The sequence below is a fragment of the Pristis pectinata genome, chromosome 19, assembly GCF_009764475.1.
Source record: "Pristis pectinata isolate sPriPec2 chromosome 19, sPriPec2.1.pri, whole genome shotgun sequence".
NCBI lineage: Eukaryota > Metazoa > Chordata > Chondrichthyes > Rhinopristiformes > Pristidae > Pristis > Pristis pectinata.
Genome location: NC_067423.1, coordinates 38,892,310 through 38,908,882, shown reverse-complemented (window position 1 = coordinate 38,908,882; position 16,573 = coordinate 38,892,310). Strand labels below are relative to the sequence as shown.

At 44.8% G+C, this 16,573-nt stretch overlaps 1 protein-coding gene across 10 annotated transcripts in view; it reads left to right on the top strand.

The window, feature by feature from the left end:
• sox5 (SRY-box transcription factor 5) overlaps positions 1-16,573 on the top strand; it is a 353,819-nt gene that overhangs the window by 203,180 nt on the left and 134,066 nt on the right. For all 10 annotated transcript variants that reach the window (XM_052033500.1, XM_052033492.1, XM_052033495.1 and 7 more), the window contains 2 exons: positions 4,145-4,317; positions 11,850-11,918. In XM_052033500.1, coding sequence (XP_051889460.1) covers positions 4,145-4,317; positions 11,850-11,918 — 242 coding nt within the window. The remainder of the gene's footprint in view (positions 1-4,144; positions 4,318-11,849; positions 11,919-16,573) is intronic.

The following is a 16,573-nucleotide window of genomic DNA, read 5'->3' as shown; positions in this document are numbered from 1 at the left end:
TGAGGATATCCCAGTCTAGACAACAGCTCCTTAAATATACCAGCATTGTCAATTAAACTTAAACACCCGTTGACTATTATCCACAGCTCAAAGTGTTTCATGCACCATTTTCAATCCATATCAAATGCCATCCACTTGACTAGTGAATCATGTGTAGTTCTGAGCCTTTTTTTTAATATGGAACAGATACTTAAGAATATGAGGTACTGCAGTTTATAAACTTTGTAAAGCATAACATTCTTCAACTATTTCTGTCAGTTTTCCAGTTACATATTAAGAAGACCTTCTGATGGTGCCTATTCAATTAATGGTTCAGCCTGTGAAATCTGTGCCTTTTAAATTTTATGGTAAACCTGAGAAGAGAGTGTAGCAGCAAATCTCTTGCATCTTCATAATGTGCTCCTGAAGATCATTACCTAGCACTCTTGTGTGGACTGAGCACAAAACACTGGACTAACTTCTATGGGCTGGAGAAAGAAGACAATTGAGATTCCTGCCAGCCTGTCATGAAAGAAGGGCTTCTTTTCTCCTCTGACATTTTAACAGAAGGTCTTTTCTGTTTTGCAGTCCCTTCAAACACACATCTAAAGGGCTAGGCTCCACAGTGAGTTGTTAAAACAGCCACCAGTTTATTTCTCCTGCAGACTGCCGTGACAGTTGCAATTATTGTCTATTGTTGGGAAAGTTGCCCTCCGGGGCCAAATGAATCTCACTCGCACCTTCTTGTGAGGTCAACTGGGCTGACTGCTTTCTGTCCAAGAGTCCAGCATGGTGCCTCGTGAGGCTGGAGCCATGGAAAGAATAGAGCAGAGATCGTTTGATATGCTGCTGAAGAAAAGCAGGAATGTAAACTGAAATGTAAAGGGATCACAAAAAAACTATTGTCGTCTGGAATTTCTGGCTTGCAAGATGTGTGTGTGTGTGTGTGTGTGTGTGTGTGTGTGTGCACGTGTGCACGCATGTAAACGAGTTTCAAAAATACACCTAGCACGTGAACCAATTACTTTTTACTTTGGAGCTTTTGTTTTAATAAAGTGAACTTAGACAAACAGATGATATCACTTTGCACCATCTCGAGGGAGAAGGTTCTCCCAAGATCTGACCGAGGCACATACCTTTGGCGGGTTATTCAGAACCAGGGCCAGGCCTGGCTTTCTCCTGACCTGATTCAACAGGGATCACTGCATTGCAATGGGCCTTGCAAACCCCAGAGTGATTTTTGGCTTTGATAGTGGTTCTTCTATTTCTGCAGTCCCGGAGCCCCAGCTGAGATCAGCGGCCTCCAGGGAGCAAGGATCAGATGGGGATTTGGCGATCTTTAAGGTGCACTTTGAACCTAATTTTCAGAGTCCTTCTGGAAGAGCAGATACATCCAACAACCATGCCAAGTAGCACTGGTCCTCCGGCACATGCTGAAGATTCTGGGCCCTCCAGTCTTTGTAATGTCCTCTGCTCCTATAACTTTCGAGATGTTCTCTTTCCTCTAGACATTGGCCTCTTATGCATCACAATTTTCTTAGCTGCTTCACTAAAGACTTTTAAGGGAATCAAGGGATTGGTGCAGGCAAATGGTCATAATGAATGGCAGAGCAGGCTCGAGGGGCCAAATTTGCTTCTCCAGCTTTTTCTTATGCCTTCAGTTGCCCAGGTACCAAGCTTTTCCTTCGTTATTGAGGATAACACTTATGAAACATCAGTTGTTAGCTTGCCAGAGTGCTCTCTGAGTCCCAACAGTTTTGGCACACCACTGGTTAAGTAGTCACCTTGACTCAGTGGTGACCCCTTGCTTCTGTGATGCTCCAGAGGCTTGAAGCTTGGCTGGTACTTCTGTTTCATTCAGATGCATTGTTACGCCACTGCCTGATCTGTTCCCTTCGGCAGCTATAAAAGATTCCTTAGCACCATTCACAGAACGGTGGGCAAGATCTTCTTCCGGCCCAGCTATTTATCCAAGTGACTCCGGCAACAGATGAGGTGTGAACTTCCACAGAAGTTCCTCTCCCACAGCTTTGGTGGAAGAAAACCCAGAGGGAAAGAGCAGACAAACAGAAGGATCCTCATAATTGGATCATGTTTTCCATTGGTATTCATCAAATCTTCCTGGACATAAATTAATTGCTATATTTCCTACTTTTCATTAGTGATTGGACTGCAGAAGTACCCGAGTGTCTTTGAAATGTCCATTTGGCCCATCAGGTCCATGCCAGCTCCAAATAGAGCCATCCCAGTCTCACTCTCCCTTTTCTTATTTTCCCTGTAGTCCTACATCTCATTGTCTCTCGCCTACCCCATCCATTCCCCTTTGATTCATTTGCCATTTACCACACTAAGGGGTAATTTACTGTCACCAATTAACCTACCACCACCAGATGTGAGAGGGAACTGGAGCATCTGGGGGAAATCCACGCGGTCACAGGAAGAACGTGCAAACTCCACACAGACAGCAGCCGAGATCGGGATTGAACTCACGTTCCTGGAGCTGGGAGGCGGCAGCATGAACTGCAGTGTCACTTCGTACAAAAACAACATTAATTCTAGCATATAGCATATTTCTGATTTGCATCTTTGTAACTCAGAAAGATAAGTCTGTGTTTGATACACTTACTGTTATTAGCCAGGACCTCTTCATGACGTTGATCGAATTGATAGCTAAACAAATATACACTCAGGACAGGTGATGGATAGTAACTCGAACTAAATGAAATATAAAGTTCCTTTAGTAATTCTCCACTAACATTTGAGAGTCTATTTTATCCTCAAGATATTCATCCCTTTTTGTCCAGCTTTGAACAAAACCGAGCTGTGATTTCCCAATCCATTATAAGTATGCAAACTGTGGAGCAAATTAATATTCCGGAGTGTGGGGAAGTTACAAGAGTCAAAGGTGCTCATGTTGGAAACCTTGCCACCTAAAATAAGATCGACCGAACTGATTTCTCAGCAGAGTGATATTTACTTTAGCAGTTGTTGATGACATGAACTGTACCAGAGGGTCCTCTTCCCTCCCTGTCAAACAACTTTTACCAAACCACAGCCAAGATAGGTAAACCAATCCTAATGCGTCCAATTAAGTTGCCTAAGAGTGTTGAGCTGGTTGTTCTGGGAAGATAATTTGATTAGTCCAGGATGACTCTGCTTCCTAATCCCTTGATCACTGCTCCTCTTTTACTCCACTTGCTGAACTCCCACTGTGGTGATATTGAGTGTACCGTCTGAGAGCTCTAAACTTTAAGTTCTATCTGGCATAAGTATCTATGAGTACCCTCACTATAGGGAGATTATACTGTATCAACCTACACTTCAAGGACTAGTTTACTTCACTACTTCAGTCTCTATGGAAAGGTCCAGCTGTCAATAATCACTATTTCGAGCGGCGGGTCCCTCGTCCCAACCAAGGAGAAGATACTTCCAGCTAACGAAGCAGTTTAAACACGGTTTATTTTATTTTAAGTGAGACACGTTTAATTCTAATAAGTAGTTCTTAACAAGGACTTGTAACTTACAAAGGATTTCCAAACGCAAGTACAATACTTACAAGCTAAAAAGTCATACCAACAAGTTGCAGATGAACAAGTCATCTGTCGTAAAAAGCTGAGGAATGAATTCTAGGTCTTCTTTCTGTAACCCCTTCTCTCTGTCACTCCCCCTACCCCAACTGCTTTCCAACATTTGTACTGTTTTTTCACTTAGTTGACATCATTGGCGTGTGATGTTTTTTCAACCACATGTCCAGGCCAGGCGACTGGAGTGTTTAATTAAGTAAACGTGGATCCCCATTGTTCTCTTATTTATGTTAAGAGGCTGAGCAGGGAATGTTGGTTAGAAGTTTAACTTAGCAAACTACAAATATCTTGAGCCTTGGACAGTTTCTGCTGTTTTTGCAAAAGGGATTTCAGCTTAATGAGCAACTACTTCTTGACCTTTGGACAGGTCATGCTGTCGTGCTGAAAAGCTGAGGTTAGCAATAAACCTTTTTGGGGTTCCTGCTGTTGTGCTGTGGTTAGCAATAAGCCTTTTTGTGGCCTGGAAAGTGGATATCCATCACATCACAGCCTGTCAAATTCAGGAGGAGCTTAAACTTCTCTCCCTCTTTCTCCCTTCCGCCCACCCCCGCCCCCCGCAACACCCCCTCCACTGGTGACAGGGACACCTGAGAGCTTGGCGGAGAAGGAACGGCAGCTCATGGCGATGATCAACCAGTTGACGAGTCTGCGCGAGCAGTTGCTGGCAGCTCATGATGAACAGAAAAAGCTGGCAGCCTCGCAGATCGAAAAGCAACGGCAGCAAATGGAACTAGCAAAGCAGCAACAAGAACAGGTGAGTACAAATCAATGGAGTAATCCAGTTTACTGGGAGTCAGGGAAAGTTCAGCAGCAACATGCTACAGCCTCTAAATTAACAGGCTATGATGGAAAACTTTACAAAAAATCCATAGTTTTATAAAAGGATCATTTTGTGTCGCTTTCTCTAACACGCTGTGAGCATCAGATGGTTTTTGCACTGTGACCTATATCCTTGCCACCAGTTCTTAATTGCCTGGATCTTTATGACTGTATCAGTAAAATAAAAAGCCATAAAAAATTGTTTGTGATTCGTCAAAGGTAAGTGCACACAAACCATGCTGGGGCTTCGCACTGTAAGTTATATCAAGTTCCGTGTGTAAATTGTCACTGATCCACTGGGGCCTCAGAGAATTGTAGAATTATACAGCCCAAAAGGAGGCCAATGTACTCAATGCTGTTTCTATCAAAGAGCCATGTAATAAATCCCACTCTTTCCCCATGGCCCTGATTTTTTTTCCCTTTGCAAGTTTGCATCAAATGCCCTTTGGAAGTTACTGTTGAATCTGTCATCATCATCCCTTCAGTCCTAGAACATACAGCACAGGAACAGGCCCATGATGTCTGTGCCCAATATCAGGCCAAATTAAACTAATCCCTTCAGCAAGCACATTATCCTTATCTCTCCATTATCTGGCTATCTAAAAGCCTCTTAAATGCCACTATCATATCTGCTTCCACCACAAGATCACAAGACAAGGGAGCAGAAGTAGGCCATTCGGCCCATCAAGTCTGCTCCAAAGAAAAGGAAAAAAGGAAAAAGAAAAAGTAAAATGAAATGAGAAATGGGAGAAAACAGTCTCCTCCATGAGCTAAAGGAGAAAAAGAAACTATTCCTTTCTAGCCCCAATTTCTGGCCATATCCCCATATTCCTTGATACCTTGACTAATTAGATATCTATCTATGTCTTGCTTAAATGCCTCCAATGATCGCGCTTCCACTGCTGTATGTGGCAAAGAATTCCATAAATTCACTACCCTCTGGCTAAAGAAATTTCTCCTCATCTCTGTTTTAAACCTGTACCCTCTAAGATTGTGCCCTCTGGTCCTGGACTCACCCACCAAGGGAAACAGCTTGACCACATCTACTCTGTCCAGTCCTTTCAACATTCGAAATGTTTCTATGATGTCCCCTCTCATTCTTCTGTACTCCAGTGAGTACAGTCCAAGAGCCGACAAACGCTCATCATATGTAAGCCCTTTCATTCCGGGAAGCATTCTCGTAAATCTCCTCTGAACCCTCCCCAACATCAGCACATCCTTCCTAAGATATTGGGCCCAAAACTGCGCACAGTATTCCAAATAAGGCCTCACTAGTGCCCCGTAGAGCCTCATCAACACTTCCGTACTTTTATACCCTATACCTCTCGAAATGAATGCCAACGTAGCATTTGCTTTCCTTACTGCCGATCCGGCCTGGTGGTTAACTCCTGGGAGTATATTCCAGACACCCACCACTCTCTGTGTAAAATAAACTTGCCCCGCACATCTGCCTTAAACATTCCCCCTCTCACCTTAAAGCTACGCCCTCTGGTGTTTGACATTACTACCCTGGGATAAAGATTCTGACTGCCTGCCCTATCTATTGCCCCTCATAACTTTATCAACTTCTGTCAGGTTGCCCCTCAGCCTCCGACGCTCCAGAGAAAACAACCCAAGTTTGTCCAACCTCTCCAATCCAGGCAGCATCCTGGTGGTGAACCTCTTCTGCACCATCTCCACAGCCTCCACCTCCTTCCTGTAATGGGGTGACCAGAACTGCACACAACACTCCCAAGTGCGGCCTAACCAAAGTCTTATACAGCTGCCACATGATTTCTTGTCTCTAATGCTCAGTGGCCCAACTGATGAAGGCAAGCATGCCGTACGCCTTCTTTACTACTCTATCTACTTGAGTTGTCCTTTCAGGGAGCTATGGACTTGGAGTCCCAAGATCCATCTGTACATTAGTGCTGTTAAGGGTCCTGCCATTAACTGGTCAGTATCGATGAATACAGACCATTCTTTTCACAGAAGCTATTTACTACATGAAGACATCTCTACTTAATCTCTCCATTGTTTCTACTTTAAGGCAAACAATACTGGCTTGTTGGGTCTCTTTGTACAATTGTTTTCTGCCTTCCACCAGTTCTCTCTTCCTGCTCTCTTCCCCTATTCTCTTTTTCTTATTGTGCTGAGATTGAGTTCCACAAACAGTAGCCTTCATTTGTCTGGGAATCCATGCCAGGAGCACCTGAACTCACAGGTTTGCAAATCCCTCAATGAGTGGACCATTGGAGAGTGAACAGGAGCTGTGCAGTAGTCCACACCTACTTATAATTTGGTGCTCCATTCCGTCTGTTGAATTCAGCCATTTCAGTACAGGTTCAGAATTGAAGAGGGGAGAGATCTTTGCGACGAGATATAATTCTGGAAACTCTCAGCAGTTCAGGCAGCATCTGGGGAGAGAGAAACAGAGTTAACATTTTAGGTTTTATTTCAGATTTCTACCATCTGCAGTTTTTTGTTGGCATCAGTAAGTTATCCAATTCAGCAGCAGGTAACTTGTGTCTTTTCATTGCCATTTGTGAAATGTTCTTCCTAATTAAATCATCATCAGGTGTCCCACCAAGAAAAAAAAGTCACGTGACCAATACCATATATTTGGTTTGGGAACATGATTGATGATGTTCTTTCTACTTACATGCCCGTGATGATTAAGAGTGTGGACCAGAGCCCTTTTTACTGGTGTAGTGAGAAGCAACTGTACTGCCTGCACTGACACAGCAAATAAAAAATGGCAATGAGAAAGTTGGAAGTAACAACTCACATCTCAGTGTTAACAGTAATGGCATAAAAAGCATCAGGACTGTGAAAACCAATTGGCCTACCTTAACACCTCGTGGACTGTTGATTAAATCCGACACTTGCTACCTTCAGGGTGATTCACTCGGATGCCTTATGTGGAATATATTCAGGTAGCTTTCACCTCAATTTATGCTGAAGTCGTAACATGAGTCAGAATCCAATGTAACTCAAGGCAAAGTGATGCCCAGAGCAGGTTGCTTTGCTATGGTTCTGACTGGCTGGAGTGCACATCTAGTTTGGTGTGAAACCAAATTTTATAAAACGAGGTTTCCTTAAGCATCCCAGTCACTCTAAATCTGCCTTTAATTAAATCAAAGAGTTAGACAATACCATGCTTCTTGTTATCAAGGGATATGGGGTTAGTGCGCGGAAGTGGCAATAAGGTAGAAGATAAGGCACAATCTCATTGAATGATGAATCAGGCACAGGGGTCAAATGGCTTTCTCCTTTTATTCCTGGTGTTCTGCAACATTAAGCACACCTTACAGATATAACACTAGTGCCTGCAAGAAAGTGCTAATTGACATGTAGAGTCCCAGGCAGGCACTGTAAACAGAGTGATAGATCACCAGAGTGACAATTCTGTGACCATCACAAAAATACAAGCACAGTGGTCATCCACCCTCCCTGTTTTGCAATGTTCAGTTCATCCCAAACTGGTATCTTATCCTGACCATAACTCCTATCCTTTCTTCCTAGTTCCAAAGCACATTGCAAGTATGTGGTTCCCTGAAAGTGGCGTCGCAGGTAGACAGAGTGGTGAAGGTGGCTTTTGGCACACTGGCCTTCACCAGTCAGGGCACTGAGTATAGAGTTGGGAGGTTATGTTGCAGCTATATGAGACTTTGCATTTGGACTACTGTGTCTGGTTTTGTTCACCCTGCGATAGGAAAGATGCCGTTAAGCTGGAAAGATTTACGAGGATGTTGCCAGGGCTCAAGGGACTGAGTTATGGAGAGAGGTTGAGCAGGCTGGGACTTTATTCCTTGGAGTGTAGGAGACTGAGAGGTGATCTTATAGAGGTGTATAAAGTCGTGAGGGGCATAGATAGGGTGAATGCACGTAGTTTTTCCCAGGGTCGGGGAATCAAGAACTAGAGGACTTAGGTTTAGGACGATTTAATAGGAACCTGAGGGGCAACATTTTCACCCGGAGGGTGGTCCGTATGTGGAATGAGCCGCCTGAGGAAGTGGGTGAGGCAGGTACATTAACGACATTTAAAGGCACTTGGACAGGTGCATGGATAGGAAAAGTTTAGAGGGATATGGGGCAAACACAGGCAAATGGGACTAGCTTAGATGGGAATCTTGGATGGCATGGACCATTTGGACAGAAGGGCCACTTTCCGTGTCATGTGACTCTATGACCTTGAATTTAAAGTCCTCATCTTTGTGTTCAAGTCCTTAATGACTTGGTTCTTGCTCACCTTTGCACCCTCCTGCAAACCTTTAACCCGTTCATCCCTGCAGTTCTGGTTTCTTGTGCTCTCTCAACTCCTTTGCTCCACTATTGCCACCTTCAATCTTTATCCTGAAGATCCCTTCGACCAGCTCCCTGTCATCAACACCACCTCATTGACACAGAGTTTGGTCAGCCTTCCAAATGCCCCATACTTGAGGGCGCCTTTGTCTGATTGGGCTGTGAGATGTTTTTCCATGTAAAATCAATTTACCGTTTTAGGCACAAGTTATTTTCCACTGCTTTTGTGCTTATAAACTGTGAACTAGAATTTGAAAAAAGATTAGAGGAAACGGAAAACAATACATGTATTTCAACACTGTCCATTCACAACCTGAGGATATCGCAAAACATTGTCAAGCTAATTAAGTACACCTGAAAAAAGTCACTATCTCCACCTCTCCCTCCCCCACCTGGCTTCATCTGCCCATCAACCCCTCCTCACATGGATTCCACCTATCACTAGGCAAATTCTGCCCATCCCTCCCCCTCACCTCTTTATACTGGCTATCTCCCCATTTCACTCTCAGTCCTGATGAAGGGTCTCGACCTGAAACGTCGACTATCCCTTTCCCTCCACAGATGCTGCTTGGCCCATTGGATTCCTCCAGCGCTTTGTGTGTTGCTAAGATCCCAGCATCTGCAGTCTCTTGTGTCTCCTAAATACACTTGGCGTTTAGGAGATGTGGTAGGCTGGGTTGGTGCACAGTAAAATCTCCTCAAATGCTATGAGTTACGACTTGGTTAGCTGCTTAAGAATTGCTGGTTTAGGGATAAATGCCGCAGGGAAACTCCTGTCTCCGAGTGGTGCCCACTCTGTCACCGCTCAAGGAATAGAAAGGACCTTGGTTTAGTGTCTTATCCAAAAGACAGTCCTGCTGACAATGTGGCACTCCTTTAGTGCCATGCCGGGAATGTTTCCCTGGATTGTGGACACAAGGCTCCAGAGTGGAACTTGAACTTGTGACCTTCTGGCTCAGAGTTAATGAATCTACCGTGACTGAATATAAAAAACAAATTTAAACTGCATTTATCGTTATCCTGCTGAAGGATAACCAATTCGCTTTTAAAGTGATAAAACATGCTGCAGGTGACTTGTTTAAAAATGGTCAAAGTCCAAAGTGTGAATAGTCTATTGTCCTGATAGATAATAAATTCTTTGTCCTAATAATAAAGAGCTGGTTTCCTATCGCAGATCACCATTCATCGTACATATGCAAATGTCAAAGGTTCGTTATTAGCGGGAGCACAATTTATGAGCTCGCTCATTTGCCTGTTTTCTATTTTAATTGTGCTGTAATTAAAAGCCAGTCTTACCTTGAAATAATCTGTTGCAATCTGCAACAAAGCAAAAATCGCAATGAGTGTAACAACTGTGCTGGTAAACAATAAAATCACTTCATTTAATTAGTATTGTGTCACTTCACTTTGTATCCTTTGGTCGGGTTGGCAGCTTTTGTTTTTGATGAACTAGCAATCAACTTCTGAAATGCAATCTGTCGGCAAGTCAGAACTGTGCACTGCAACTAATCTTCCAATGTAGCGTGCTTAGCTTATTGTTAGTCTAATTATGTTGTACTTCCAGTTTAATTTGTGTGATGCTTTTGAACATGTATCTCCTCTAAACACACTAAAACAGAACATTTTTCATGGAAGTTCAACAGAAGAGGTGTTTTAGAAGTGGTATTTGCAGGTACATTAAAACAATACTCTATGTATCTGTTTTAATTAAAAGTGTTTTTATTTAAGGAGGGAGATTTTCCCCAGTAGGTATAGTACAAGAGCAGACAAGGTCAGAACTGTGGCGAGTTAAACTGTGTCCAGGTTGGAATCAGTTGTGAGGTCACCACTTTGACCTGGAGAGAAGGGAAATAGTCCCTGGACTTGGGCTCCATGGGCCCAGACTCAAGACTACCCAGGATAGCTAAAAAATAAAGTTTGCAGATGAAAGGCTGGGTGGCAGGGGGGATGGCGGAGGAGGAAGTTTGGGTAATTATTTTTGGGTAAACTTTCAATCTATTCCTCAACTCGGAAACAGGAAGGCTAGGCGCTCTCAACATGCAGCCACGGGGTCCTGACTTCCACCTCGTGCCTTTGGTGTAATGGCAAGCAGTGTGTGCAGAGCGACTGCAGCAGAGTGGATCCCAGGCAGCAGGTAGAATATCGAGAGCAAACTAGGATACTGCTGCGGTGGGCTTTCCAGACCAGAATGGTGCAGAAGTAGACCATTTGGTCCCTCAAGTCTATCCTGGCCCTTTTAACCAAGGATAAAATGAAAACAGGAGGGAAAGGAGCTAATGGGATTGCCTTACCAGGTGCTGGCACAGACTCAGTGGGCCAAATGGGCTCCATTAGTGCTGTATCAATTCTATAATATGCTGGAAATAGGTAGCAGGTCAGACAGGAGCTGCAGCGAGGACAATTCATCTGGATGTTGCCTGGAATGGAGAACTGTAGTTACAAGGAGAGATTGGATAGGCTGGGTTTATTGTCACTGGAGTGGAGGAGGCTGAGGGCTGACCATATAGAGGTTGATAAAATGATGACAGGTAGAAGCAAGGTACAGAGCCAGAGTCTTTTTTTCCCAGAGCAAGTGAGTCTGAAATGATAGGGCACAAGTTTAAGGTGAGAGGAGGGAAAATTAACGGAGATTTGAGGGCCAAGTTTTTCACATTGAAGGTGAGTACCTGGAACAGGCTGCCTGAGGAGGTGGTGAAGGCAGATACACTTATGATGTTTAAAAAGCATCTGGACAGGAACGTGGATAGGAAAGGTGTGAAAGGATAAGGACAAAAGGGATTAGCGTTGATAGTCGGTGCAGAATGAGTGGGCTGGAAGGGCATATTTTTGTGCTGTATGATTCTTTGATGGGTGTCTGGTGGGGACCATGGGATATGGCAAAGGAATGCAGATAGAATGCAAAAAGAGGTGGGAATAAGGTAAACACAGGAAACAAAAAGAGAATATTGTCATAGACTCATACAGCACAGAAACAGGCCCTTCGGCCCAACTGGTCCATGCTGACCAAGTTGCCGCACCTAAGCTATTCACATTTGCCAGCGTTTGCCCCATAAGCTTCTAAACATTTCCAATCCATGTGCCCGTCCAACCGTCTTTTAAAAGTTGTTAAGTAGTTGTTGAGTAATGGTGCACTAGCTTTCAATTGACACTAAAGCAGCCTCTGTTCCGTTCCCTCTCTTACAGATCGCAAGGCAACAGCAGCAGCTATTGCAGCAACAGCACAAGATCAACCTCCTTCAGCAGCAGATCCAGGTCAGAGTCCAGTCTCTTTGGCTTGTATCGTTATTGATGCTTTGTCTTATCTCCGGACTACAGAGGGACCTTTTCAGAAGAAGACCCAGTGGTTGTGTGTGTTGGGGTTGTGCGGGGAGAGTTGGTGTGTTGGGTTTGGGGAGGGCCAAGATGTTGATGCAAGCTCATCTGAAGCCAGGATGTACATTGTGCCTTCTGAAACTGCGCTGTCCGTAAGAAGTTTGTACGTTCTCCCTGTGTCTGCATGGGTTTCCCCCGGGTGCTCCGGTTTCCTCCCACATTCCAAAGACGAACAGGTTAGGAGCCGTGGGCATGCTATGTTGGCACCGGAGCAGTGGCGATGCTTGCGGGCTGCCCCCCAGCACATTCTCAGTAACACAAAAAGATGCATTTCACTGTGTGTTTCTATTAGATGTGACTAATAAATAAATATCTTAAATATCTATTGCGACTGTCCAGGCATGCAGCCTATCAACTTTGGGTGCAGTGTTGGGCCTGCAACTTCTTGAGTGAGGTTCTGCAATGGTCCTTATCACCATGATCACCCTGACCCCCAATTTCTCTTAAACTCCGATTTGGGGTTTGACCTAAAAGTCAAAGGTAATAATGCAGCTCTATAAAACTCTGGTTAGACCACACTTGGAGTACTGTGTCCAATTCTGGTCGCCTCATTATAGGAAGGATGTGGAAGCGTTGGAAAGGGTGCAGAGGAGATTTACCAGGATGCTGCCTGGTTTAGAGAGTATGGATTATGAGGAGAGACTAAGGGAGCTAGGGCCTTACTCTTTGGAGAGGAGGAGGATGAGAGGAGGTATGATAGAAGTGTAAAAAATATTAAGAGGAATAGATAGAGTAGACAGCCAGCGCCTCTTTCCCAGGGCACCAATGCTCAATGCAAGAGGGCATGGCTTTAAAGTAATGGGTGGGAAGTTCAAGGGAGATATCAGAGGAAGGTTTTTTACCCAGAGAGTGGTTGGGGCATGGAATGCGCTGCCTGGGGCGATGGTGGAGGTAGGCACATTGGTCAATTTCAAGAGATTATTAGATAAGCATATGGAGGAATTTAAAATAGAGAGATATGTGGGAGGAAGGGGTTAGATAGTCTTAGGCGAGGTTTAAAGGTCAGCACAACATTGTGGGCTGAAGGGCCTGTATTGTGCTGTACTGTTCTATGTTCTAAAGCTTAGCACGTCAAGACTGGCCATTCAACCGTGACCAGGGGTAGAGCAATTAAGTCGGACTTGGGTGAGACCACACCTGGAGAAATGTATACAGCTTTGGGTCTCCTAGTCTTAAAAAAGAAGTACACTTGCCCCAGAGAGAGAGCAATAAAGATTCCCTAGACTAGTTCCTGGGAGGAGAGACTGAGTGAACAAAGCCAGTATTCTCTGGAGTTTAGAAGAATGAGATGATCTAATTCAAGACACGAGATCCTGCAGATGCTGGAATCTGGAGCAACACACACTCATTCAAGTCTGCAGTGGCCTCTCCACACCCTCCCACACTTCCTGTGGCTGTCTGTCTTTCCTCTTCGTTCCATTTTCTGTACCCACCCGCTTAGCTTCAGTCGCCAGCACCACCATCCACTGGTAAGTCTAAGCAGCCAAGTCTGATGGGATATTTGACTGCAGGAAGCATCGCCATCAAGCTTGATCCAATGCCCACAATAAAGTGCTTAGTTTCCTCCACTCTTTCAGCAGTGTCCCATTGCCTCTGGTCCTCAACATGATATCAGCACACAACTGAATTGGAGAACAGGATCTGGGGAACTGTTCCTCCCCACAGCAAAAAGTTTTGGGGGAACCTTCTTCTTTCCAAGGTTCCCCCAGAACTTTTTGCTGTGGAGGGGAACAGTTCCCCAGGTCAGGTTTTCTTCCCTTCCTCTGCGCTCAGCAGTGCTCACCCCACCGCAGCTTCAATTGCTGCCCAGGAGAGTTGCAGAAAGGCTCTCTAAGCTGTGAGTCCAATGCTGTACAGAGGGAGTGTTACACTGTTGAAAGGGCCATCTTTCAGATTACACATTTAATCTGTGCTTCTAACTGCCCCCTCATCTGGGTTAAGGATCCTGACAGTATCTGATGGGACTAGCGAGGTGGTCACCTTGGTCGGCATGGATGAGTTGGGCCGAAGGGCCTGTTTCCATGCTGTGTTACTCTTTGAAGAACAGAAGCACCACTTCCCTGGAGTTTTGGCAAATATTCATCCCCAAAGCAAAACCACAAATGATCCACCCCACTTCCACTTGTGGGATCTTCCTGTGTTGCCGTGGTCACTGTGTTAAATTGCATTACAATATCACCCACAGTAAAAAATAAACTTTATTGCCTGTGAAAAGCTTTGCCCCTTGTGAAGGGCACTTTAGAAATGTAAATTTTTCTTTGCTTGCTCTCCCACCAACGTCATCCTGATTTAGATGAGACTCGTATTCGCTAGAGTTTAGAAGAATAAGATGATCTCATTCAAATGTACAAAATCCTCAGCAAGCACGGAACAGTCAATGCAGGGATGATCTTCCTTCTGGCTGCATGTCTTGAACCAAGGGTCCCAGTTTCAGAATAAGGGGTCAGCGATTTAGGGTGGAGATGAGGAGAAATTTCTTCACTCGGAGGGTGGCAAATCTTTGGAATTCTCTACACAAGAGGCTCGGTCATTGAGTTGCTGAGTATTTCTGGATGTTTCAAGGGATATGCTAAGATAGAAGAGAGCTGGAGGATTGGCCCTGATCTTCACAAATGGTGAAAAGGCACTTGTAAAGTGATCAGTCAAAAGATGGGCATCTCTGTTTCCCAGTAAATCACGGCTCCTTCAGGCAATTGACAGTGCCAACAAAGACACCGGGCAAAACGTTTGTGTAAACAGGTCAGCCTCAACCACTAACCCCCAAGGGTCAGGGTGATCACAAGTGGCAGGGGAAGGGTGGAGTCCGGCTGGAAGGTACTTGTTATTCCATCTGGGAAAACAGGAAGAGACACATTTGGTCACAACAAGTCCAAAGGTACTTTCTGGAGTATTGTCGTCATTGTGGGAAAGGCAGCAGCCAAACCTGTGCCCGGCAGGATCCCTAAAGCTGCATCACAAAGATGGTCAGATGATCTATTCTTAGTCATGTTGCACGACAGATAGTTGTTGCCCTTGCATCTTTGAAATAACGGATGGGAAAAGTTCAGAGGGATAAGGGCCAAACGCGGGCAAATGGGACTGGCTTGGTCATCATGGACGAGTTGGGCCGAAGGGCCTGTTTCCATGCTGTATTAAGATAAGATAAGATATCTTTATTAATCACATGTACATTGAAACACACAGTGAAATGCATCTTTTGCATAGAGTGTTCTGGGGGCAGCCCGCAAGTGTCGCCACGCTTCCGGCACCAACATAGTATGCCCACAACTTCCTAAACTACACGTCTTTGCAATGTGGGAGGAAACCGGAGCACCCAGAGGAAACCCATGCAAACATGGGGAGAACATACAAACTTCTTACAGACAGTGGTTGGAATTGAACCCAGGTCACTGGCGCTGTAAAGCGTTACGCTAACCGCTACACTACTGTGCCTGCCCATTACTCTATGACTCTATAATGCCAGGAGATCTCTGATGCCAGGGTCAGGTAGGGTCCTCAGTTTAACACCACATCATATGCTCAAATATCGGGGGTGGGTTCCATTTGTCATTCACTGTGTGTGCTGTTTAAACCGTGATTGTTAAGCTAAGGCCATTTGTGATACAAGTCAGGAGGCTTTAAATTCTGTTCTTGCTTGGTTGTGGCTCCACTGCTGTACAGAGGACTGAAATGGAGACAGGGGCAGCTCTGTTGGCTTGCGATGTTGCTGTGGTAAATCATTGTACGTCAACAGCAGCTGTTTCCATAAAATTTGAAATGTTGACTCACATTATTCACTGAAGCAGCCCCAGCTCAAAAAAAAAGCAAGCAAGTGTTTCCCATGACTTTGCAACCTTTTCCCAAACAACTGAGATTTCAGGCCTACAACTCAACAATTGCTTCTCACAGAAGCCATCGCAGCTGATGTCCTATCATTTACCGCATTGGGACCCGCCCAATGTCTGCAGATAAATCCCTGGGAACTAGAAGCTCAAGTGAGTGCTGCAATTCTACTTCAAGGCTCAGAGGTTAGCAGGGCCCGCCATTTGAAGAGCAGCAAATCAGGGCAGTTGGGGTGTTTAAGATTCAGGGTGTGGACCTCAAGACAGAGAATGCTTGAATGTTCCCCACCCCTCAGTAAAGGAGACCTTGCTAGCTAGATATTCACCTTTTTATTTCACTAGAAATTCACATTTTTGCATGTAGAATGGATGAATTTCATTATATTCCCCAAAGTGCTACATTTCCATATTTCCTTACAACTTGGAAGGAGACCATCTATCTCACAGAGCAATCCCATTCTCCACTTTTTTACCTCCAACCTATTCTCTCTGCATTCCCATCAACTCTCCCCACCCACCCCTCACTAGGGGTAACGCAGCAGCCAATTAACCTGCCACCTTGCACGTCTTTGGGATGTGGGAGGAAGTCCAGGTAACCGGAGGAAACCCACCCAGTCACTGGGAGAACGTGCAAACTCCACACAGGTAGTGCCGGAGGTCAGGTTTGAAACCGGGTCTCTGCAGCTGTGAAGCAGTGGCTCTACCAGTTGTGTC